The sequence below is a fragment of the Siniperca chuatsi genome, linkage group LG12 (genome assembly GCF_020085105.1).
Source record: "Siniperca chuatsi isolate FFG_IHB_CAS linkage group LG12, ASM2008510v1, whole genome shotgun sequence".
In the NCBI taxonomy this organism is placed as follows: Eukaryota; Metazoa; Chordata; class Actinopteri; order Centrarchiformes; family Sinipercidae; genus Siniperca; species Siniperca chuatsi.
Window position 1 is genome coordinate 26592038 of NC_058053.1, and position 25540 is coordinate 26617577.

Below are 25540 nucleotides of genomic sequence, written 5' to 3' on the forward strand. Positions count from 1 at the left end.
AATCAATCTATCACAACTTTGGTCATCCATTTTTTATCATTTATGAAGTTAAAGCAGCCTACCAAACATTCGCTTGCTCTTCTGTTCCAACTAACTAACTGATGCTGGTCAGACAAAATGAGCTCATTGTTTGGGGAATTTGCATATGAAAGGTATGGCCACACATTCCTGTGTCCCAGGCCTCTAAATATACCCCCATGCTGAATAATGTAGGTGGGGTGGAGTGGAGCATTCAATAATTAAGTGGATCCATTGGTGCGGGAGGACGGCACTCTTTTATAGTGTAAAAGATAAGTGGGCCAAGAAAGCTTAGGTGTCAGAGGTAAGAATTAGCACAGCATCCTCTTTCTTAGTCCTGCAGTCAAACGCAGCGATACAGCGGATCGTTTCATTTGTGAAGCACTATGCACCTTGCATATATATATATATATATATATATATATATATATATATATATATATATATATATATATATATATATATATTATACATTTAAGTTACAAGAAGAGAGGGGAAATATATATCTGTGTGTTTATTGTGATGGAGTGGTTAGAATGAAATTAAAGTCAAAATGATATTGTGTATTGCAGGAAAGAATGAATGAAAAACAGATACAACAATCTGTGTAATCAGCTGTTAGTACTATCACAGGTGCACTTTAAATCAAATGAGTTGTACCTTTACTGAGGTTGTACTACTTTTTAGGTACACACTTAAACTTATACAGATCAAAGTGCAACAGGTTTTAAGTAAGTTTTTATTTGTAATTTTCTACTACGTTACACAGCTCTGTTGTTTTGTATGTAATTCCAAGCAACATCTAAAAAAAATAAGATCAAGTCGTAGATCATTCATCAGCCTGCAGCAGCCCTGCCTTGTCCTGCATACACCCTACATGGCAAAGCAGCAAGGAGCACCAACAGCCTGCTGAGGGGCCAGTTTGCTTCATTAGGACCGAAAGGCAACAAACCCCACGACACACACGTCTCTTGACCAGCCCAGCCCGCAGAAAGCAAGTCACATGAAGACATACGTTCAAACACAAGTCAGAGAAAGACGAACATGTGTCTCACCTTGCTCCTGATCTGTCCTGAGGTGGACACTTTCCGGATGAGTTTCTGGGGGCCTTCCTGCTCTGCTTCGCTGTCAGAGGACTCGTCCGCACCACCGGAGCCGGCGACAGCCCCCACCACATGGGCATGGATCCCCGCTGCGGACGCCGGCCCTTTCTCCGGCTCCTGTCGAGGGGAGGGATAAAACCAGTCGGGGTTAGCCTTCGTCCGGCCCGCCGCTCCCTTCCTCTCCGGGAGGCGAGAGCTGCTGAGCGGCTGGGGAGCGTCTCTCCTCGCTGTCATCTCTCCCTGGCTCTGTGATAAAGACGGCTGTGTTTTCTGGAACAAGGCTATGTGTGGGCTGCGAAACGCATAATGTAGCATGTCGCGGCACAGTGGGGATGGGCTCCACAGCATATAAAAAAAACCCCCAGCCCCTGTTTGGCTGGTGGTTATGGCTCCAGCCAGCACGGCCAGTCCAGACTGAGGCTAGAGACCGCCTCATCTGCTCCGTAAACCGGCGGACATGTCCGCGGCACGGCAGACCCTAGCGGCGCTTTTACATAAACACTGCACCCAATCAGTGCCACAGAAATAAAACAAGTGTTAGTTATTGTGTCTTAAATTTCTTTTTCTTTTTTTTCCTCAAGTCAACTTTGACGCTCAAGAACTGTAAGTAGGCGATAACCACTAAAAAGAAACAGCACAATAAATCAATAAAAAGCCGCACTCATGATGTCGCCTGTAATCAAACATAAGCCACAGTGATACATTAAAAGGTTACATTAATGCCATTATAATCTGCTGCCTATCTATTCTGTTCCGATCATCTATAGTTGTATGGGAGATGTGTTCATGCACACAGTGATATAGACTACTGTAGCTGATTTATTTCACCAAAAATCTAACAATCCGGTTTTCACAGTCTTGATAAGTGACTCCTGCTCTGGATATGACTGAACGACTAAATTAATTTGACATGGCAGAGTTAAAATTAATTTCCATGCAGTGGGCAAGCCATGTTGGATTCCACGAGGAAACTGGGTAGCCTATCTGGAACATAAAAAAAAACCCTCCTCTCGATTTAGGGACGAGAAGAGAAGAGGAGTCCGCGTACTCGTTCATCTGAGAATAAAGAGTTGCCCGTAAAATCCAATTCAATTTAGAGTCTGCCTAAACATCCCCAGTGCATCTGACTTTGCTTTTACCACAACCAACACTTACAAAGAAAGGAAGACAATGAAAATCAAACGGCGACAGAAAGGAAAACACGTTAAACGAACAGGCTGTTAAAGAGGATGAAACGCCTCCGAAGTGTAAGACAAGTTCAGTACGAACTCCTAATCAGACCGCGAGACTCACGAGTGCGTTATAGTAAGAGGTCTAATTATTGTCTTTGGGGAAACTGAGCAGGCTCGTAGTGAAATGAGAAACGGGGTGAAAAAAGTATCCAGTGTTGGATGTTACTAACCAGTTCCTCCCAGGCAGGGCTGCGGGTATAATGGTAGACCTCCTCCATAGTCCCAGACTTGTCTGTCCGCTCCGGGGAGAAAAGACACGAATCAGGGAAAGACCTGCCTCGCCGCCCTTACACCGCTCATATGCGCACTGAACACGCCGATAGACGGTGGATGACTTCGCTTCGTGCTCCCTCCACCGCCACCACAGCACCGCTCTGCTCCCGCCTGCTCGGGTCCCTCCGCGGTGCGCCGCCGACGGCCGAGCCTGTCGGCGCTCCACGTGATAAATGTCAAACCCGCCGAAACGCGCGCGGACAGGTTTGTCAAAGCCCGGCGGGGATCACACGCGCACGGTGAGTGTGCGGCGGGGGCTACATATGTGCGCGTGCAAGTGAGCAAGTCGACGTTTAGGCTATGTGCGTGCAATTTAAATTACGTCATCGATCGAGTATTGCCTTTGCTAATCCAATTCATGAGATCAATTTTCTCAATTTCCCCCTTTCCTCGTGTCATTTGATTTAAATACGATCGCATTTGCTCTTCGTCTCTTCACTGAACTTTCTTTGAACTCAAAGACTAACAAGTATTTATTTATTTATTTTATTATTTATAATTCTAAGTTTTTATGTGACTGCAGTTGTTTTTTGTAAAGCAGCATTTCTTAAATGTGCTCTGTACACACACTGACCGCTTGATTAAAATATTTTCATGATTTGTGAATTTAGAAAACTGTCCCTTCATATCATAACAGTACCAAAGGTGTGTGAAGAACAAACAAAGGAAGACAATAAATTCTAACGTGCTCTATTGTTGTTGTTGTTTTACATCTTTTTTCATTCTGTCCTAAGGCGAATAGTTCTGGGCTTAATTTTATGATGTGCTGTGAGTGAGAAGGACCGACAAAAATATTTAGATTAATACAAATGATTTGTGTTTTGGATTTATGCTACATTTAAAACACAATTTATGTACTGAGAGAAGGGTTTGCGACAGAGAAAAGCACATGTGGGACACGGTAATAAAATAAAACAATTTAAGTCAAATTAAATATAAAGATAAAGATATACAGATCAACACCTTCTTGGAGAGAGAAATACTTTGGACATACCATGAGATTGCGAAAAACTCCGAGAAATGTAGGACTGTCGATATTATTTCTAAGCTTCGGGCTTTAGGCCACTAAGACAAACACAAAGGCAAGCCTATAGCTTAAAGAAATCAAATAGATAAACAATGTAAGCTTATTTATACAAAACATTTATTGTACTATTTTATTTACCACAAGAAAGCAGCGCAATAACTGTTATAGTGGCATTACGGTGTTATTAATGTTGTAAATACTAGGTCGGAACGCGTCAAAAAAAAAAACGTGAAACCATTACGGATGACTTTAGCCCCGGACCCGTTTGTCCGTCTTTTATTATCTTCCGACTCCCACAAAATGAGCTGACAGATGTTATGAAATGGGAATAAGGCCGGTCAGAACATAGCTTGACAAGCTTGTGGACTTTATTTTATACTATGTTTTGGATGGCAACAGCATAGTTTCAGTATGCACTCCCAGATATTACGCAGCGGCACGGCAGCGGCCGTCGCTGCGAGGAGAATGCGGAATATTTTGGGTGCTGTCCTGGGAAGAGACGGCTGGATGTGGAGAGCTCATGAGGTCAAACTTCTCAGCACATCCTCAGGTAGCCTGTCAGTCTGAACCAGGTTGTACCGCTGCCGGAACAGCAAGCGCAAAAGAAATGTGTACATGTTTAAGTTTCTTTTCTATCGGAGATAGCTAATCTGTAGTCACAAAGTAGTACATTTAGTCTACTGTAACAGCCGGATAGAAATTAGCTCGATTGCTAGCTACCCAACTTTGGGCAGCAATGAAACTGCGTGGTTGCTAGGTGACAAATGCTGGTGATTGTAAATGTTTTCCAACTAGTTGAACACAACAAGATGACAAGTGTGCGATTAGCATTTAACGTGAGCATGACTTGGAACTGGGAACACGGACAACTAGGTAATAGGTTAAAGGTTAAAGTCAGGTACTTAGCCGTGCGAGGTCGTGTTACTAGCTAGCCTCAGCTTTAGCCTTTAAGCACAGAGACGGCTCTTATAAGTTAAAGGTGTTCAGTGATGTTCGTTTTAATAAGGATTTAGGCAAGACATCAGTTTTAGGGCTTTTAGGTCTTAGTGCAGCCTTTGATACCAACCGTCGATCACAGTATACCTTTACATGGATTGGAAAACTGGGTTGGCTTTTTTGGAACAGTTTTAAAATGGCTGAAATCATATTTGGATTGCAGGGATTATTTTGTCGCTATTGGGAACCATAATTCAAAACGCATGCCCTTTGACCTGTGGTGTCCCTCAAAGGGTCAATTCTCTTCTGTTTAACCTGTACATGCTCCCACTTGGCCACATCCTTCAGAACAACAACCTTCCTTATCAGAGTTATGCTAAAACTCAGCCCTAAAAGACATATTTATATCCATATCACCCCAGTTCTTACATCTCTACACTGGTTGCCAGTTAAGCCACATAGTTGATTTTAAAGTCTTATCACTTATTTGTAAATCTCTACATGGAGTTGGCCCTAAATATATAATTGATAAGCTTGAGCAATATAACCCTGCAGACCTCTTAGATCACTGGGGAGTGGACTGCCAGTGGTGCCCAGGGCAAAGTCTAAACAAGGGGAAGCGGTTTTTGGTCATTATGCAGCACAGCGCTGGAACCAGCTGCCTGATGGTTTTTAGGAATGCCCCAACCATTGCAGCTTTTAAATCCAGACTGAAAACCGCATTGTTCTCAAGCCCGCTTTTAACTAAATGTTTTTAAAACCTTATCTTCATTGTATTATTATTATTTTTTAAATCTTAACCATTTATTTTTTATTCTTTTATATTGCTCTTTTCAGTTGTGTTGTTTTAACTTCTCTGTACAGCACCTTGAATCGACCTCTGTGTATGAAACGTGCTTTATGAATAAAACTGCCTATCCTTACCTTTAATGTACTGTAAACTTTTGCAATGATAATGAGCTAATTAGCGACATTTGAGTCACAGAGCTAAGCATGTGTTTTTTTCTTCTCAAAGATAGATACAAACCAAACCTTGAAAAGCTGCGTAGGTCTGTTTTAAAGACATTTCCAGGTTGCTCAAAGACTCTTTCATCAGACTGCAACAGAGAGGATCTTTTCATACGTTTTCCTCGTTGCAGTTCTTGTTCAGCCAAACAAAGATGTCATTATCGCTTTCCAGGATGCATCACCGAAATGGATTTTTTTATGAATCTTTATTCATATTAATTCATATTATTACATAACGTTATATACCAATATAATATACAGTATTGTCTTGGGTTGTACAAAAAGAGCAAGCATATGTTACTTCGCCTGTCATCATGGCAACTTGGCAAACACACAGTTTCTGTATAGGCCAGCAGACATTTTTACCTGTCATAGGAAAAGCACAGGTGTTACTTGCAATGGTAACGAGGGCTCCGTTCAATTCAAGTATCCCAGTCAGCCATGACAGTGTGACAATGAGCCACCATGCACAAAACCAGGACACTGAAACTGAAGCAGCTTAATGGAATTCAGCCATCATTAATTTTATTATACACCTGTGCTTGTTCTGCTGTGACAAAATGTCTGTAGAGAAAAAAAATATGCAGCAGACTTTTTATTTTAATACCATCTGGATTACAATACTCCTTTAGGAATTTAGAAACTTATTCAAAACAGCAGCAAGGTTTTTCTAACAACCTTTAAGTTTGAATTTTTTGAAGGGAAAACAGATGTTTAGCTCAGTGACTCCATCAATGCAAAAGTCTCAAATCTAAAAATGATGGTTACATGAGAGGCACAGACCAGGGCTATTTATCTGCTAGCAAAATATTAACCGCTGTGTTTTTATCAGAATCAGAAATACTTTATTGATCCCCGAGGGGAAACTCTTTATATTCTTACTGTGTCAAAGGTGTCAGCCATGGCTAAAACTGAAAGTTAAATACCAGTAGAAACTGATACTGTACTGTCCTGATTATCGCTTTGTCTGTGAAGGACCTTCTCATGTATTGGTCACCCCTGTTTTTGCAGGCGACACAGTGACGATTGGAGAGATCTCTTACAAACTCAAAACACCCCGGAATCCAGAACTTGTTCCTGTTAAACACAGTATGTACATTTCTGTGTGCACGTGTTTAGAAACGTCTGTACAAAATATATGTCTGCATGAAATGAGAGCAAGACAGTGGCAGCAGATAAAACAAAAGTTACTAAAACTTTATTTTGTTTGGGTTTGCTAGTTTCAGACTCCGTACCCCAGACAGTGGCTCAGCACCTGCGATGGATTATGCAGAAAGACCTTTTGGGCCAGGACGTGTTCCTCATTGGCCCCCCAGGACCCCTGAGACGATCCATAGCTATGCAGTACCTCGTAAGTACACACATAACACACAGACGAGCTGTCAAGTGACGGCATGTGAAAACTCTTACATATTCAAGTATTTGTAAAACTATAACTAAACTATGACAGACTGTAATACCCCAAAAAACCAACTTCAGATACGAATGAAATAGTTTATCACTGCTTACAGACACAATACGTTGACAGAGTTGTATAAAGATGTTTGGCAACAACAATGTTTATTGTAAAGAAATAAGAAATTTGGAATTGAAGCTAAATTCCACCTAAAATGTAATTCATATTGTATATGTTATATTCCAATCATCCTAGATATCTCTTTAGAAATGTGCAGTTCCTTCTGGAAATGTAGATTTTAAATTGATTGTTTGGACAACGTCTCACCCCTTGTAATATGTATTTATTGGCCTAGTTTGTGACATTTTGTTTGCAAAATTCTCACATATTTTTTTCTTGTACAACAAAAGTCTGAAACTTTTCCGTGGGTTTTTTGAAGTGCTGTTCAAAGCTCAAAGTTTTTCCTTTGTTGTTGACCAGGAGTTGACCAAACGGGAAGTAGAGTATGTTGCTCTGTCCAGGGACACCACGGAGACTGACCTGAAACAGAGGAGAGAGATCCGCTCAGGGACGGCCTTCTACATAGACCAGGTAGATCCACTGGGTGCTTGTAGTTTTTCTTTGGATTTATACACTGTCTAACAAGCAGGGTTTGAAATGAACCCAAGTTGGTGTAAAATTAGCTTTTCCAGATATATCAAGTTATTTGCCATACTAGCCAGTGAATTTTTGACACAGTAACATTTGAATGTGATTGTTATGTGCACTCACTACATTTTCTTTGAGTGTGAATGTGGATGTCCGTCTATATGTGTTACCCTTGTCATAGACTCGACCGCTCCAGCATGTACCCTGTCTCTCGCTTAATGGATGCTGGGATAGGCTCTATCACCTTGTCAATTCTACCCATTTATGTTTCCTATTCGGGTGGCTGAAGACATGCCTTCTCGAAGCAAAGATTCAAAAACAGATCATTATTATTATATTACATATCATTATTCTCAATCACACAAGGATTTGGAATACGTTATCATAAATCTGTGTAGTGCTGGTAGAGCCAAATGTATGTGTGCAGCACTACGCAGAAGGGGCGCATGCAGGACAACAAGGAGAAGAGGATAAAGCAAGAACAAATCCCATTTTAGCCCACAACACGTGTGCACATATTAGGTTCATGGCTCATTTCTAGCTCAACACAACGAACTGAGATGGTTTTACTAAAAGATTTTTCAAATTTTAGACATGACATTGGGTTTGCACAAGCCATTACAAACATTCTTTCATTTTTCACAATGTTTTAGATTAAATAGGCTTAAAACACAAATTTAGAACAACAATAATCAGGTTCTGGCTAAATGTCTGTATAACACTGTGAAGAACTGATATGACCAATACTGAAAGCAAGTTGTCAATAATTGGAACATGGAGCACATCTATAATCTTTTTTTCCACAACTGAAACATTGTTAGACAACAATTTTCAGCAAGGGTGGGACAATAATGGAGCGTGCCCTACCCTCTCTACTACAGTATCACTTTGTGATCGATCAAGCTTTATGCAAACATACACCCCCACACTCTGACTTTGTAAGTCAAGTAACCATGGAGACCAGCAGTTCCTCATTATCAAGGCTGGTTTCTCTAAGGAGAACTTTCTGTTCCCCATTCATCTCCATTCATTTCTCACTGGTACAGAAAAACAATTATGGAAAAAACAAAACAAACAAAATCCACATAAGCCTGATCATTAAACCCTGTCATTGGGCTTCAAGGAGCCAGCAGTGGCAAATGATGATAAGCTGTGATAATTAACATTTACTCAGTCATGTCATTATCCACAGCTAATTAGCACATGGCTTCATCTGTGTAAAAAATAAATCAGTTGCATAACAGTTTAAATATAAACTCCATGGAAACAGGGTGAAGTTTTTCATGTTTTATTCTCAGCACATTCATCCTTTAGGCTTCACTCACAGACCTGCTCTTCTGGAACAGTAAAACTCACGGCTAATTAGTTTGAGTTTCTTGTAATTAGACTGAAGCTGGAAGGGAGTTCGGTTACTGTAGAGTGTCACCCCACTTTTTTCAGTAGTATAGTGGTAACTGAAGAAAGTGATATTCTATTAATATGTATATATCATATGTACTGTATATGTATAGATTTCTCATTGGAAGCATCACTGGTGAAAAAGACGGATCTGTACTGCAAACGCTTGCTTCTACTCTGCACTGCACCCCAGCCATTGCTTCTGAGTGGTTTTATAATTTAATAGAAGGTAAGGGGCCTATTTATGTGCCAGTGCAGATTGAGCATTAGGGCTGTCACCCTGCTGATGTGGCAGTTTTGTTTGGCTCTAGCAGACTTTTCTAATTTGATTGTTAGATGGCTCATAGTGATATTTCTTTTACTAAAATCAATGGCAGGGTTCCATAAAGGGAAAGCGTTACTAACCACAGCAGTTTTATTATCAAAAACCTATGCTTGTGTGTAAAGATGTACCCACATAGACCGCTCCAGAAAAACCCATTACCTACCAATTACCAATTACCTGTATCATCATTATGGGCTGTAAGCTAGGACACAATCATGAACATTAGTTAATTACGTGAATAATTACGTCTTTTGTCTGCGATCAAAACACTGTTTTCTAATATTTATTTCTTTTTCTAAACAAAATGAAATCGCCACACAGTTCATGAGACTGAAAGCCAGAAACCTCCTTTTAATTCTATCTACAGTACATTACAGTCTAATTCATAAATAGGCCTTTTCTGAGACTGAATAATCAACTAGTTGACTTCCTCCTCTGAAGCAGCAGGACAGGTACAGTATGTGTGTTCTATCTGCAGCCCATTTTGCGGTGTCATTGTGTAGGCACCAGACACACTGCCTACAAATGTGTACCTTGATTACATCTTGCATGATTGGCAGCATGGCGTTAGACAATTTCAGTGGCAGCCTACAGCATAACAGAAACATGTTTTATTTTACTACCAGTTCAGTTCTATCTGCACGTGTGATTGTTGTCTGAATCATTAGCTGTGAAATGTCTTCAGACTTGAAATGTGAAAAACAAACTGTATGCTAAAAGTCGGCGTGCATACTAACGAATGCTGGATCTTTGTGATACTCTCAGCTGCAAACTATTAAACCTTGTGTATAATAGTGAAACATCTTTTAAAAAACATCTAGTGTTAAAGTATTTGAACAACATTTTTCTTTATTTCTGAAGTTCAGTTGACAGTGGCAGAATTCCCAGAATGCACTTTGCTCTTTGCTCAATAACTAGAAGCGGCATAATTATAGTTCTGCTTTTCTACATGTAGAGCAGACGATGCTAAGGTGTCACACACAGCTACAAGTAATAATAGGGTCAAGTTTGATTTGTTGTGCCACTAAACAAACATTGGCAACAGTATTGACTGTTGTTGACCATTGCGGGTGCTCCAACTTACCAATTCTTAAAGTCATTAGCTGTAGCAGTGTTTTCTATGTTTGCTTTGTGAAGAGTACCTTGACCCAGCAGCATATCTTTTACAGTTTGTACAGTTTATTATTTTCATGATTCATTACTCTACTTGACCTTACTCCAGAGAGCTGTATTATTGATGTGGTCAAGTGCTGTCTTGTAATCATGTACTCAATAGTGTTCAAATGTTCATTCAAACTGAAACCAATCCAATAATTAATTCACTATGTACTGAACTAGGGAGCAATAATAACACACATCCATCATCAGTTGCCATACACAGTACAGAATTCGCACCTTGTTTCTCCGTACATACTGGGCAATGATATTTATTTCCTCGTGAGGGAAACTTCCAGCCCTCGTGGTCTGATTTGACTGTCCAGTACAGACCAATTGCTTTTTTAAAACACAAATCCAGGCCCTTTGACAGTTGCTCTGCAGGTGTGCCACTGTTGCACCACTTCCATGATACCGAAGTGAGGCCCAAGAGTGGACAGTCACATAGCCTTAGTTCCTAACGCTAAAAGATAGTCTAAACCGGACATTAACACTTTTGACAAATAGTCATGGTAATGTCCTGGTCCAAAGTCTTGGAAGCTGTCTCTGAATGATTAAATTGTTTCCCGTCTGTCCACTCGTCCTTATCCACTGATGACACAGTAATGTATCTACCAAGGCTGGTTGATACATTTTCTGTTTCCTGCAACAAGGAAAGCTAGCCAGCCCCTTCAACTCTCTGAGGCTCATTCACCTCCCACCTTCTCATCAAAATGAAAACAGGTGTCCACTGTTTCCATGGAAGCAGCTCATGAATAGATACAACAGTATTGATGGTACTAATAAGTGTGAAGAGATTGCTTATTTCTGGCGTTCCTCAAATCTCATGGAATTTGTGCCATCTAATGAAATGTGGGCAGGGTGTTTGTCCGTGTGAGTTGGCATATGATGGTTTATGAGTTGGTTTATTGGATACAACTAGTTAATTTTTGTGTGTGCCTGTGGGTGCCATTAGTGAGTATATGTACACATTACAGTATCTGACACTTATCTTGTGTGAGGGATTGAAGATGTGTGGGTGCAAATTAGGGAGCTTTTCTCTTTGAGAATAGTTTGGTATCGTAGGAGGTGTGTGTTTGTGTGTTAACTAGAACATCCAAGTATTCCTCAGGGCCCTGTGCTGATTTGGAGCGCTATATTCAGACTTAACGTGTCAGTCCCTGTGCTTACTCTTTCCCTCCCCTCACATCCCTCCACTTCAGTCTCACTCTTTTTAGTTCTTGCTTTCTTTTTTTGCCCCTTTCCTCCTTCAGTCCAAGCATCACCCCATCCCCCAAGTTTGTATGAAGGATGGCTTGGAAGGAAAGCTTGCCACCTCCACTAGAGCTGAATTTGAACTGAAACCAGTGTATAGCTAACCTATAATTAGCCTCTGCAGCAAGTTCTTTTTAAAAATAAATTAATTGGATGCACTTTCTAAGCAATATGTCGGTCACATGTCGCGAGTAAACATCCAAACAATCCAATTTAAGGGCAAAAGCCCTTAGTGCTGTGTACAGATCTGTGGTAACTGAGCATCAAAACCAGGCAAAGCCAAGCAAAAATGTTTTTCAAAAATTATTATTAACAATACATGGCATCTAAAACACAAACAAAGTTCATTAATGATAGTTCTTACTTCAAATGCAAGCACTGGTGTGGAGTGGGCTGAGAGAAAGAGAGTGTCACTGGCACGGTTAATGCAGAATCAACACAAAGCTGCACACGTGTGGAGGTAAAAACAGGAACAGTTTGTTGTAAAATTAGAAACTAATAACCAGGTATTTGGGCCATGCAAATGGAACGGAACGATTCTTAAACATTAGAGACTGCAGCAGACCCAAAACTAATGGCTGCCTTGTACCTTCATGTAATCTGAAGTGTTTCTGGACAGAGACCTGCCAGCATCAGAGAACATCCCTCTGTAGATATCAGGCATGAACAACAGATATGTGAAAACTCAAATTGTATCTGTAGTGCAAAGCATGTTAGTCAAGTGTGCCAAAAATAGTGAATTATTGTATTTGACACCTTGTGGCATCAAATATAAATATCATATAATATGCGAGATCATTCAGTTTTGAAAATATAATGGAATCCTAAATCTATTAGACTGTTGCTTTGTATCTTTTCAATCTCAGTTGTGTTTCATTTGCTATTTTATGGCTTAGAACTTGCCTTAAAGCATATATTATCAAGGATTTGTGTGTATTATTGTTCATGTGGTCCTCCTGGTCAAATATGGATCTTACCTGCAAACAGTTTGGAGGAAAACATATCCCAGTCCCACAAAAGTCGTTGACTTGTGCACGCACACAAGTTAAGATTAAATCTGTGCATTCAAATGAGTCATTGACGAGTACACACAGGGCATGCATTATGGAATGACAATTAAACGTTACATACTGCACAAAGAGACAGTGCAGGTGATGATATGGAAAATGGCTTTTATATATCGCTGTAGACCTATCACTCTTTATATGCATACTCCTACTCCTTTCACTATTCTATTCATTCAGCTCTCAATAACATTCATTGCTAAATTTTTGCTAAAACCTTCTCAGCCTCTGCTGGGACGAAGTTCTTTTTTCTGCACAGTTAGTGTCAAGCAGAAAACAAGGCTTGTCTGTGCTTCCCCGTCTCCCTTGGCATCCTGCGTCACTTACATTTCTAACAATTATCTGATTACAGCGTTGGTGCCGAAAATGGATCAAGAATTAAATATAGAGCATCTGGTCCTCACTATAGTTTTATGGCTGTGCTTCCCACACAACCTGCCGCGTATTTACATGTTAACCTAATTATATGGCCACTTGCTCTGCGGTCCACCCAGACAGCTAAAGTTTCCTGCCTCTTGACGTCAGATGTGCTTTTTGATTTCTGCAGAAATGTGCGTCTACACACGCATATACATGTACACACACACATGCTGCATAAACTACACCGAGTAGAACAAAGTTTTTTATCCCACATTTGGTGGTAGAAAACATGCCTTCCTAAAAAAGCTGAGGCTGTTTTGAAGCTCGGTTTGGAGGACGTTCTGAACACAATAAGCTGAGGACATCCTCAGGAAAGGCTTTATGGCCGGCTCGTGTTGTCACTAGAGCACGGGCAGTAAGAACTGATGCACAGTCAGATTGCTCTTTGTATAAATGCTTTTAGCACTATTAACATTTACACAGGGTCAGAGGTTGTGCTGGACAATGGAGCAGCAGATTTGACCTGACGTTGAACTGATTTCGCCTTAAAATTAGCCGTTTCCTGGTACCAAAATCTTCCCCCACATCTCAAATTATTTCTGGAGTACTGCCTGAGTTACTGTAACTGATCAGTTTCGAATGTGTTTGTCCCCAGTGTGCTGTAAGGGCGGCAACACAAGGTCGAGTCCTGGTCCTGGAGGGGCTTGAGAAGGCAGAGAGAAATGTTCTGCCTGTCCTTAACAACCTGCTGGAGAACAGAGAGATGCAGCTGGAGGACGGACGCTTCCTCATGTCAGCTGAGCGTTACGACAAGCTGCTGCAGGTCAGAGCAGCACACTCGCCTACATAAGCCAAACACCTTTGAGGGTTTTAAGGTCTTTAAGGCGTTCTCAATCAAAGCTTTCTGGTTTGGAAATTAAACATAATGATAATCTTTTATCATTAGACTACAGCTAAGGGTGACAGACTCCACTCCTTTGTATCTAGGTGTTATGCAATTAACCATGGTTTACATTTAAGAAGATAATCATTTTTCATGATCATGGCTGTTGTTTATGGAGCCTTATCTTTCTGAATCTTCACACTTAAGCAGTGCATTTTCACACTACTCCTACAGTGCTCGTCTTGTGTTTCTGTTGCCATAAATACTGTGTAACATTCAGGGTCTGTACTTGTTACATCCTGTGTATCGTTAGCCTTTTGCATAAAAATTGCATTTAATATAAAATGTGTAAAATGACAGGAAGTTACAGACAGTAGAAAAGGATTGGAGTGTTTTATACCTTGATGCATTGCAGGAGCACACCAAAGAGGAGCTGGACAGCTGGAAGATTGTTCGTGTAAGTGAGGACTTTCGGGTCATCGCTCTTGGTCTTCCTGTCCCCAAGTACAAGGGCAACCCGTTGGATCCTCCTCTCCGCTCTCGCTTCCAGGCTAGAGACATCTATTACCTACCATTCAAGGTCAGTCCAGGAATTAAGTGATTATCTAACACCAAAAATTTCCCACCACCAAAATGTTTCAATAATGAGAGAAAAGAAAAAAAGGGGAGATCATGTAACTTGTTCTCCCCAGTGATCCTATTTTCATTACCCTGAAAAATCCACATAACACACTGTGAACAAACGTAATTGTAACTTCTTTCTATTAAAAACATAGTCCCTATAAAAAAGTCCATAGCAAGCAGCATGCAGAGGAAATGGGATATGGACACTGGAAAGATGAAGACATTACTGTTAAATGTAATTTTTCAATGTTTGTAATTTGGATGAACTGGCTCTTTATTTTGTAGCTTGTGAGGAATTAAGTGTGACAAATTAGCAGGGTACACCTGTTATTTTCATGTGTCAAATACATTTAATTAACATTTCACATTTTATGTTGCTTGTCTCATTTTCAGATTGTAGCCACGTCTTGTGAACATCAATTCAGCTGCCACTCAGTGTTTCTACCCTCTCAGCAAACTGTTTTCAACAATAAATCTTTGAGATATTGAACTTGTGCCCTTTAACATGTCTGCGCCCCTTAATTTTAAAGTGCTATTTTCATCTTGCTATTGTTTTCTTTTCAGGACCAGTTGGAGCTGTTGTACACAGCAGGACCAAATATTGCTGCAGAAAGGTAAATCAAAAGTAAACATTTACTGAAGCTTAGACCATATATATTATTAAATGGCGTGTGTGACTTGTGAGTATTCTTTTGTAGTCTTTGACCTCTCAGTAGTTTTTGATGTGCAATATTCGGTTGTATCCTGTGTGCCAGGGTGTCCCAGCTGCTGTCACTAGCCACTACGCTGTGCTCCCAGGAATCATCCAACCTTGGCCTTCCTGACTTCCCTGTGGACAACCTGCTTCCTGCCCTCCACGTGCTGGTGAGACTCCAGGCACTCTAAATCTTCCTTACTGTGCCTTAGAGAGAGAGAGAGAGAGAGAGAGAGAGAAAAGTGAAAAAGAAAAACAGACGTCTGTTGGTCCGTGGATGCTACTGTCCAATGCCTGTCCTTTCTGTGTTTTTGCAGAACGCTTTTCCCATGCTGTCCTCCCAGCAGCTAGTCCAGAGACTTTACCCCTACAAGAGCATCCTGGGCAAGGATGGTCACACCGCTGTGGAGGGTGTACTCAGTGTAAGTCATGTGAACCACCTGTCAAACTGTGACTGTCTGTATGTGGTATCATCTAATGTGCATGCTTGTTATGGTCCGAACATCAGATAAGATACAGTATTCAAAGGCATTCATTTTGGCCTACACGCATTCTGTGGCACTCTTTCATAGAGATTTGAGCTTTTGGATGGTCGTCGTCAACCAGCCCCCAGCGCCATTTTGAGTGTGTCCACGACAAGGGAGGGCCATGCAGATGTCACACTGCGAGTCACGGACAAGGACATAACCTTTCAGGTACCAGTAGACTGGCTATATGCAGTGCAAAACCAAAGCCCCAATCTGGTATGCAGACCATGTAGACTGAACTACAACACCTATGTGGGGCAATGGGGTGCTTTATTCTGATTGTGGATTGGGGCATCAAGCACTGCTCCTGCTGCAAGCCTGTGTTAAAGGCGCCCTATGGAGTTTTTTTGTAAGCATTTTAAATCCTGCATTGTTTACATCCTGCAGTCTCCTTCATCACTGCCTTTGCTGGTGCATTGCTGTGTTTCTTGGCGCATTACTGTCCCTGTAGATCAGTGGAATAGTGTGAAACCACTAGGAGGAACGTGTATTTTGTCACCTGCGTGCAATGCGGGTGCGTGTGCGTCCTCGTTTGTGTGCATGAGACAAACAAAACAGGGTCTCACCTGTTACCTTTTGAAATTTTAAATGGTGATTTTTTCTGTCAAACAGATAAAATGACAGACATGTAAAGTTAGACAAGAATCTTGTACATTATTACATTATTAATATATATATATTTCTTAATATATTATCACACTAGGTAATCTGACCATGAGTGTGACCACTAGGCCTTCATCAAATTATGAAGTCATCGAGTCATACATTGCAGAGGTCACACACAGACAGGCAGACACACTATATCAGTAGCTTGACCATCTTATCTCTGACTGAGTCTTTAGAAGGGAACATCTTTATCAGCCTTTAATTCTTCTTCTTGAAACCTAACAGTGTTTGTGAATGAGTCACTGTGTGGGGTTTGGGAAAACAGAGATATTCCAGACTTGTGAGAACAGTGGTGCTGATCTTCCAGCCAAAAAAAATGATACCAATCTTATTAACTCTTTGAAGTTGTATTTTCTTGATGTGTGGCATTAATTCTCTTGGCTTCTAACATGCAGCTCTGTATGTCTCATGGATTGTTTGATAACACCATGTTGTTGGAACATACAGTATATTTTGTTTCCAGCCGTGTGTCAGTGATGCTGATAAGTCTGTGAATCATTTTATTCGTTTATTTAAAGGAATATTTTTCCACAACTTGTAGAGAATGATGAAGCTGTTGGTTGCTCTTTCATGGCTATTTCTCGTCTCCATCAAACTTCAGGTTCCAGCAGGCACCAAGGAGCTGTGCCCACCCAACAGTAGCCCCACCTTCATTAGTACACCAAGCCACTCCCAGCTGATGGCTGAGATGATGCAGTCACACATGGTTAAGGATATATGTCTGATAGGAGCTAAGGTAGCTAACAGATAATGTACAGTATACACACATACAGTACACATGAATGTGATCTCTGGTCTTAACAACTATAACGTTGTGTTTTCTAGGGTTGTGGCAAGTCAGTGATTGCCAGAGAGTTTGCTGAGATGCTGGGTTACAGCATAGAGCCAGTCATGCTCTACCAGGTAAATAAAAACTGGTCTTTGAAAATCAATCAATCAATCAAATTGCTTGTTTTTTTCAAGTCTGGAGCTATCTGCATGTATTATCTGTGAAAACGCTACAGAGCATGTGATGAAACACGAGCATTCCTTTTTATGTCAAAGCCTCAAATAAGCGACAGTATTTCTTTTAACACATCATCCTTTTTTCACTTCCTATAGCTGCATTTGCAGTTCATACATTCATGTGATCTATATTCATCCATCAAGCAGGCATGTGTTGTAGCTGTGTCACTTATGTAATGAATGTGTTTGGTAAATAGGTGTTTATCATGTCAGGGAAAGCATATCACTGGCAGAGACTCACACAGTTTGTTACATGTGATGTCATGAAGTAGGTTTCAGCCAATAGGGTGGAGGGGCAAACAAATTTCACACAGTGGGGAAGGGGTAGTTTAATGAAAGAAGACTAGAATAGAAAGTGTTTCATCAGTAGAAAATGCTCTTCTCTTTCTCTAACAGGATTTTCGCCACTCGTGTGTGTCACACTTGTCGCTTTTTAACCACAAGCATATACAGCAAAAGTAATGGCTTTGTTCACACGATTCTTTACCCCACTTGCTACGTAATCAGTTGGTGAATTTCTCCCAGTCAATTACAAATGATTGATTACAGAGTACTGAAGGTAATAGTTTAAGATGTGTTAAACTGTCCAGATTCATCAGAATTGTAACTCTTGAGTTTGGATGAGCATACATCTCACACATGTAAAGCCAGGGAAGGTACAGTATAGTGGGATGGTGTGCGTTTATGTAGAATTAGGACAGCAGTTTGGCTGTAAGACCGACACCCGTCAGGCCAGAAACTGACACTGACTGGAAGATAGAGAGCAAAGGAGGGCTGCTACAATATAAAGGTCTATGAATGTAAACGTTTGTAAAACCTCCCCCTGTGTGTGTGTGTGTGTGTGTGTGTGTGTGTGTTTGAGTGTGCGTGTAGTCAGCCGGGTGATGATTGTGCAGGAAACGGGTGTGTTGAAACCTTATGTATTAATGCATCATGCTGCGGGTATTTTTAGCTGGCTGAGGTCAGGGGTGACTTGTGCTGCGGGAATTGCGGAATCCTTCACCAGGCAATTCGGCTTGTCAGCTCTGAAAATCCCATTTTTGGAAAACAAAGTGACATGTAAGGCTCGAGTGGAATATAAATATATTATTTGTTGGTGTTTGTCCTTAAATGGAAAAAACACAATAATAACAGAAAAACTTTCCCACTTTTGCAAGCAAAAATGAACAATAATAATCTCAATAAAAGCAGTTTCCCTTGCTATCTGAACACAGGGGGCAAGTGGGGAAGCATAACATAATATATGTGTAACATATTACACATACAGTATTATACAGATATTTATCAAGGAATAAACAGGAAGACAGGGAGGAATATCTGCATTCCCCCCACCATACAGAAGCTTACACAGATGTACAATACAGCTGTACTTTCAGTCAGAGCCACAGCCACTTACATTTGCAAATCCTTGTGTGCCCTGTGTGTTATGGGGAGCAGCTTTGCAGGGAAAAAACCTTGAAAGGAGAAGGTGGATGAGAGCCCAGTTATTCTCCTCTCATTACAGGTGATTAGTTGAATTGGACACCTTCAGAGGGAACAAAGGAAAGTTCTGGTGACACACACATGCCTTCTACACCATTTACCTCTTGGTAAACCAGTGGTCGAAGAAGTAGTTAAATCTCTTCTCTACCTCTTACCACTCTTACCTCAAAAATGTACTTAAATAAAAGTATGTAGATAATAAATAATAATGCATCCTTTTTTTATTTAATTTTTTAGAAGTTCTTTTATGGTTTTGTATTTAAAATCTTTATCTGAAAAGTAACAAGTAACTTGTACTATGAAATAAATGAAGTGGGGCAAAAAGTCCAAAGTACACTACTTTAGTAAATGTACTTCGTTACTTTCCACCATAGTGGTAAACATACCTAGGAGGTAAAAAGTAGCAACTGTTACATAACTGGCTCCTCAGCAAGAGGCATATTATCTATAATTCAGGAAATGCCATCAAAACCTGTGTGCATGTCAGCAGACATAAGAACATGCAAATCATCCATTGCTGGTCCATTTAAACAACAAAGGGTTGTTTTGCTAGGTTTTATAGAATTTGTTAGCGTGGTAGAAGGGAAGCCATAATGATCACTGACCAAATACAGAGCTGCTTGGACACATGGTGTTGCAATAACAGCCTGAAAAGCTTAAAATACGTGTTTAGAATTTAGATGACTACAGTATTTTTCATGTAGCAAGCAGGCACAGTAATTAAAATGTGTATGTCTCCTGTTAATACAGCATGGTAGAAATCATTTATTTCCTTTTTAGTGAAAATCCAGGATGTAGAGCCTACTTATCTTGACAGTTGCATAGTGTTGGCGTAGGTGCTGTCTTTCTTGATGCTCTGCAAATTGATGCAAGACAAACTGACTGCTGTTTTTCTGTTCAGGTCTGCTCACATCTGAAATAGACAGGCAGGCAGTCATGATGTTGGTCGGTTACCAGAAACCCAGAGAGACAGAGAGAGTGATTTGTCCCTGTGGCTGAGGAGACCGGGCACTCTGTCAGCAGTCAACCCATTAATGACGCTTAGAAATTATGAATGTCAGGGGAGCTCGGACAAATGAGCATCCATGATTTCCTCCTAGCCTCTGCCTGTCTGACCTCACTGTTGTGGCTAAAGAAAGCTGTCCATTTATCTATTACCTTTAATGGGTCATGCCTGCTGTTGGTATAATAGCACCTCATTTTCCCCCTAATTCATTCTATTTCATGATAGCACCAAATGGAAAATATAGAGACTGTTTTTGACTTAATGAAAAAAGTCTTCTTGCTGTGGAGCATTTAGCAGTTCAGTAATCACTGCCTGGAACAAATTGTGCAACTCCGCTTGTCTTTCCTCCTCTACCCTCCGTCTCTGCCATGACACGGTAGCGTGATAGTGAATATGACAGTCTTGCTCCACGGACGTTTCCCCCCGAAGAGAAATGTGCCATTAGCTGTTATCTGTAAAGCAGAGATATCAAATTTAGCAGCAGGGCCAGATCATGTGGGGATGAATTTCAAGGAGAGAAACTGGAAATTTAGTGTATGATTGCAAGAAAAATCTCAGCTCACTTTATCCAATTCCACTGCGTGGTAGAAAACACACTAGCACACTGAACCACATTGCTCTCAATCCCTTCACCTCGCTTAAAGGTCCACTGTGTAACATTTAGGAGGAACAATTGGCAGAAATGGAATATAATATTTCTAAGTATGTTTTCATTAGTGTATAACCACCTGAAAATAAGAAACGTTGTGATTTCATTACCTTAGAATAAGCCATTTACATCTACATCCCTTTCCACGGAGGTTGCCATGTTGTACCGCCATGTTTCTACAGTAGCCCAGAACGGACAAACCAAACACTGGCTCTAGATAGGGCCGTTCCCGCGGGTTTCGTGGCCACCGTAGTTTGTCCTACACGCTTGGAAGGGGAGGGTGAGGCGAGCGGTATTCAAATGTCACTTGGTGTCCATTTCCTTCCCTCATTGCCATTTCCTTTCTCCCCCACTTCCAGGACATGACAGCCAGGGACCTTCTCCAGCAGAGGTACACTCTCCCTAACGGAGACACAGCGTGGAGGCCGTCTCCACTGGTCACTGCTGCCATTGAGGGCAAGCTGCTGCTTCTGGACGGTATACACAGAGTCAACCTTGGAACCCTGGCTGTGCTGTCTAGGTACTTCAGTTTGCTAAAAATATACAGTTTCCATTATTTCCATGCAGTATTATTTGTAGATTGCACTGTTGATATTGATTGATATTGTTGATATTGCTTGTACAATCTTCTGTATTCTGTGTTGTCTTTTTGTAGTTCTCCACTGCTGCTCAGCTAAGTTAGTCAGTTAATTAGTCTATTCTACCTTAAAAGATTAACACACACACACACTTCTCAATATATTCTACGGTGTTTTGTGTCCCAGGTTACTCCATGACAGGGAGTTGGATCTGTACGATGGGAGCAGGCTGCTGAGGTGGGACAGATACCAGACACTAAAGGAACAGCTGCAGTACAGTGACCAGCAGCTGCAAGAGAGGTACACACACACACACAGACACACACACAGGTCAGCACACAGAGGTTTACGGGTTATGTGTGGGAAAGGTCAGGAACATTTTTGGAGCATTTCTGAATCTGTATTTGTGTCAAACATGGAAACACGACAGTTGTGGTTGCTGGCTTTTCAAAAACAACAATAGCTACATTCAGCATTAGCACCATAACAGGAAGAATGACTCAGAGAGAGGGGGAGAGACAATTTGAGAGGGAGGCAGAGAGTAAAGACGAAAATAGTATTCCAGGTAAACCAAGAGATGGCAAGAGAGTGATGTTCAGATCTGTGATGCTGGCGCCTTTTGAAGGCTCTGTGTCTCACCTGTACCGAGGACAGAGTCCACTTACATAAGCATAGACCGCTTACAGTCATCATCTCTCGCACTTTAGGGATATCTATAGAGAGAGATGGGTGAGTAAAAAAATTCATTAAAAATGAAGAAAATCTCATAAATGAAGAGAAGAGTGATGCGTACTGTATGTTTGTATTGAATTTTATGTCTCCCTTCTGGATCAGTATTCATATTGTCCAACTTATTCTGAGTCTCCTGTCAGGGAGGGAGTCTTACCAGGTGTTCAGACTGAACATAGCCCAAAGTTAAAACAATGCTTGGGTCTACAGTGGTGGGGACTGTTGAAATTATGGTCTATGGCGGCCAGTTTAGTAGATTAATGAGTTTGAAGGCTTATTAAACACCAAAACACTGTACAGTGATTTACAAAACTATGAGACAGCATTTAACATGGTTTTACTGTTTGGCATTAATATATAGAATGTGAATGACTGTTGTTGATCTTGACCTTAACTGTTCCCTGTATTTGAAGTGTGTGTGTGTGTGTGTGTGTGTACATGCACATTTGTGTGCGTACGTCTTAAAAACCCACCTAAGCTGGCAGGAAGGATGTTTGCGGTGGGGCGTCTGGGCTGAAATAAACCCACTTCCTCTTCCTCCACTCCTGTGGCTCAGACAAAATGTGTGTTTTTGTGTGTTCGTGTTTGTGTTTGTGTGTGTTCACCAGGATTTCGTCTCTCAATAGCCACTTTAACGTTTAAGGTTCCTGGTGTAGCAAACACAGATATGGCAAAGTCAGAGATGGATGAGAAAGAACCAAGTTGCTAGGCAACAGAATGTGTGTGTGTGTGTGTGTGTGTGTGTGTGTACGTGTACATATATACAGTATATGCATGTATATATATATATATATATATATATTTGTGTATATGACCGCATGTGTTGCCTCCTCTTCTCTTCACTGGCTGTGTGTATCTTTGTGTTCGTGGGTTGGAGGTCTGCACGGGGCTGTTTATTCAGTGGCGCTCCCGCAGGATTTCCGACCACTTCCGCCCGCTCCTGCAGACGCATCGTCCCGCTCCTGCTGAGATTCTGATCACTCCCGCCCGCAACAGTGTTTCCTATTGAAAACCTGTCTGCCTTATCTAAGACACATGCAGCCCGAGGCAGTTAATGAAAACATTATGGATTGTGTTAATGTTGTTTCCCATAGCAACAGATAGAAACCACATGATGGCAATTTTGTTTAGTATTACTGATGTTTAAATTAGATTTATGCAACTGGCTACATTACAAGACTGGATAGAGAGAGCAAGACAGGGAGAAAGTGAGTGTGTGAACTAGAGAGACAAACAAAACCCAAACTTACCTTTTATTAGAAAGGCATTTGGATAGATAGTGGAATACAGTGCATGGTTAAGCCCACTAACAGCCTCTGATATCTTCATATATGAAATGTCTTCCCACACACTCATCCAGTGATGATGATGATGATGGTTAGTGCCCGCTTCCGCCCACATTGGAGTAAATATATCCAGTGTGGGTGTCCCTGTGGGGTGATAGAAATGGACTTAGCTGTCCTCTTGAATCAGAGGATTACAAAGCCAGCTGTCAAAAGTCATGCTCTTGTCCCTGACATAAATTGGGTGGACACACACACACACACACACACACACACCCATGACAAACACCATGTGCGCCTGCACTCCATGCACTCTACATCTGCTTGAACATGGCTAAACAGATGTTCAACTGTGTGGGTCTTCCACTGCTTGTGTGTAACTGTCATCCGGTGTGTGTGTGTGTTTGTGTATTATCAGGTCAGTCTTCCCCATCCATCCATCATTCAGGGTGCTGGCCCTGGCAGAGCCCCCTGTTGTGGGTGCCAGTACAAGCAGCAGCAACAGCAGAGGTCAGCAGTGGTTGGGCCCAGAGCTGCTCACTATGTTCCTCTACCACACTGTCACCCCCCTGGCCAAAGCAGAGGAGATGAGCCTCATACAGGGACTGGTGAGACACACACACACACACACACACACACACACACTAAGAGATGCCTCCATACTTAACTCTCCTGACAAATGTTTTTATGCACTGGTTACTGCTTTGTTTACCTTTGAGTGTTTAACATTTAATACATTTGTGAACCATCCAACGTCATGTTGGTGCAACCATTATTGTGATAAACAACAATCGAAACAAAATACTTGCTACTTTACATTGACAATATAAGAAATTTGTGTTCTCTCAAATAACACACACACACATCGACAACAATGCAGATAAATGTAATCCCATTTGCTTTGGTCTATTTAGATGAAGGAATTTGAGCAAGGTTGCATTTTACAGGAGGGGCCTGTGTACAGAAACTTACATCTAACTGATAAAGATGGGATATTCTTTTTTTTTTTTTTTTTTTAAAGCTACAGGAAACTCAAAAGGGTGAGTTTGTTAATAAAAAGGTGTTAATTGTGTCAGTGGTCTTACCAGCAGTTCCTAAAAATGTAATCAATAATTGTTATTTGCTTCCCTGCCGTTTCTTTAATTTCTTTAATCTCTTTAATTTCTTGCCTCAAAGCTTTTGAACAGTTGCAGATTGTTTTGTCAGAGACATGAAAGCTTCCAAATATGAAACACTGCTTTACCCTGGACGTTGTCTTTGTTTTTGTGTTTTTTTTTGACCAGTTAGAGGTGAGGGAATGGAGACTTGGCAACTTCTGTGTTGCGTTTAACAGTGCTGGGGCTATTACAGGGTAAGAAAACTGAGTCGGTAAACAAGGTTTAGTGCAGGATGCAGAGGTTCATTATTGGCCTTTTGTGGAGCTCGGCAACAGGCGTTTTTCCAAATAAATTGTGACTTGGCAGCGATACTGTAAAGTGTGATGTTACACAATTTGTTGGCCTCACACACACTTAGGCACAACGTGAAATACAGACCTTGTTTGGCCATTCAATGGGATGTTGTGTTGCATGATTTGGTTCACCTGATGCACAAACTTTCCATTCAGTTAGTTGTTGGGTTCAACGTGGTGAAGCTGCTCAGTAGTATTTTTGGCTTTGGTTGTTAAAAGTCAGCTGGCTCAAACATACAGTGAAGTTTATTTATCTCTGGTCATCTTCAGGCTGTGGTGTTGATTTGTTGTTATTTAATTTTTTAAAGATTAAGGCATTTTTGCCTTTTATTTGATACTATGACAATACAGAGAGACAGAAAACACAGGGAGAGAGAGGAGGTGAACGTTGTGGGAAACGTTACCATTAAACGATTAGCATCTGAACCACTCAACCACCAAGACGCCTGTCGATTTGTTGTGGTTTGGGACCTTAAAGTGGTTACATGGTCTTTTGGATTTCATTTGCATCTAACAGAAATTCCCGCTACCTACCTGGCATCTGGACTTCAATGAGAAGTGGCAATAGACTGTGGTGATTTTTAACTGTCATTTGATGTTTGGTGTTACTTTAAAAGCTTTGCAAAGCACATCACATGTACACCTTCACACTGGAGTTTGTTGCGCTGTTGAATTGGATTGTGTTATTCTGACAGGTGTTTCTATTATTTTGTCCATCCCATTTATATCAATGAGGGTAGGTCTCTCTGTATAATGCAATGCAATTC

General features: G+C 41.0%; 2 protein-coding genes across 13 annotated transcripts in view; one reads left to right on the forward strand and one right to left on the reverse strand.

The window, feature by feature from the left end:
* Positions 1–3008, reverse strand: part of dgkh (diacylglycerol kinase, eta) — a 59591-nt gene extending 56583 nt beyond the window's left edge. For 3 of the 12 annotated variants that reach the window (XM_044216881.1, XM_044216875.1, XM_044216872.1), the window contains exon 1: positions 1074–2434. In XM_044216881.1, coding sequence (XP_044072816.1) covers positions 1074–1469 — 396 coding nt within the window. In that variant the 5' untranslated portion in view covers positions 1470–2434. Of the gene's footprint in view, positions 1–1073; positions 2437–2523 lie in introns of those variants that run through there. The other 9 variants (XM_044216888.1, XM_044216874.1, XM_044216877.1 and 6 more) reach the window with 8 other exon arrangements.
* Positions 3009–3928: 920 nt separating this feature from the next.
* Positions 3929–25540, forward strand: part of vwa8 (von Willebrand factor A domain containing 8) — a 72400-nt gene continuing 50788 nt past the window's right edge. The window contains exons 1-15 of the mRNA XM_044216782.1: positions 3929–4203; positions 6609–6686; positions 6818–6948; positions 7474–7584; positions 13853–14020; positions 14496–14660; positions 15269–15318; positions 15460–15568; positions 15716–15820; positions 15971–16093; positions 17193–17327; positions 17417–17494; positions 21093–21253; positions 21498–21611; positions 23742–23931. Of these exons, the coding sequence (XP_044072717.1) occupies positions 4065–4203; positions 6609–6686; positions 6818–6948; positions 7474–7584; positions 13853–14020; positions 14496–14660; positions 15269–15318; positions 15460–15568; positions 15716–15820; positions 15971–16093; positions 17193–17327; positions 17417–17494; positions 21093–21253; positions 21498–21611; positions 23742–23931 (1857 nt within the window). The 5' untranslated portion in view covers positions 3929–4064. The remainder of the gene's footprint in view (positions 4204–6608; positions 6687–6817; positions 6949–7473; positions 7585–13852; positions 14021–14495; positions 14661–15268; positions 15319–15459; positions 15569–15715; positions 15821–15970; positions 16094–17192; positions 17328–17416; positions 17495–21092; positions 21254–21497; positions 21612–23741; positions 23932–25540) is intronic.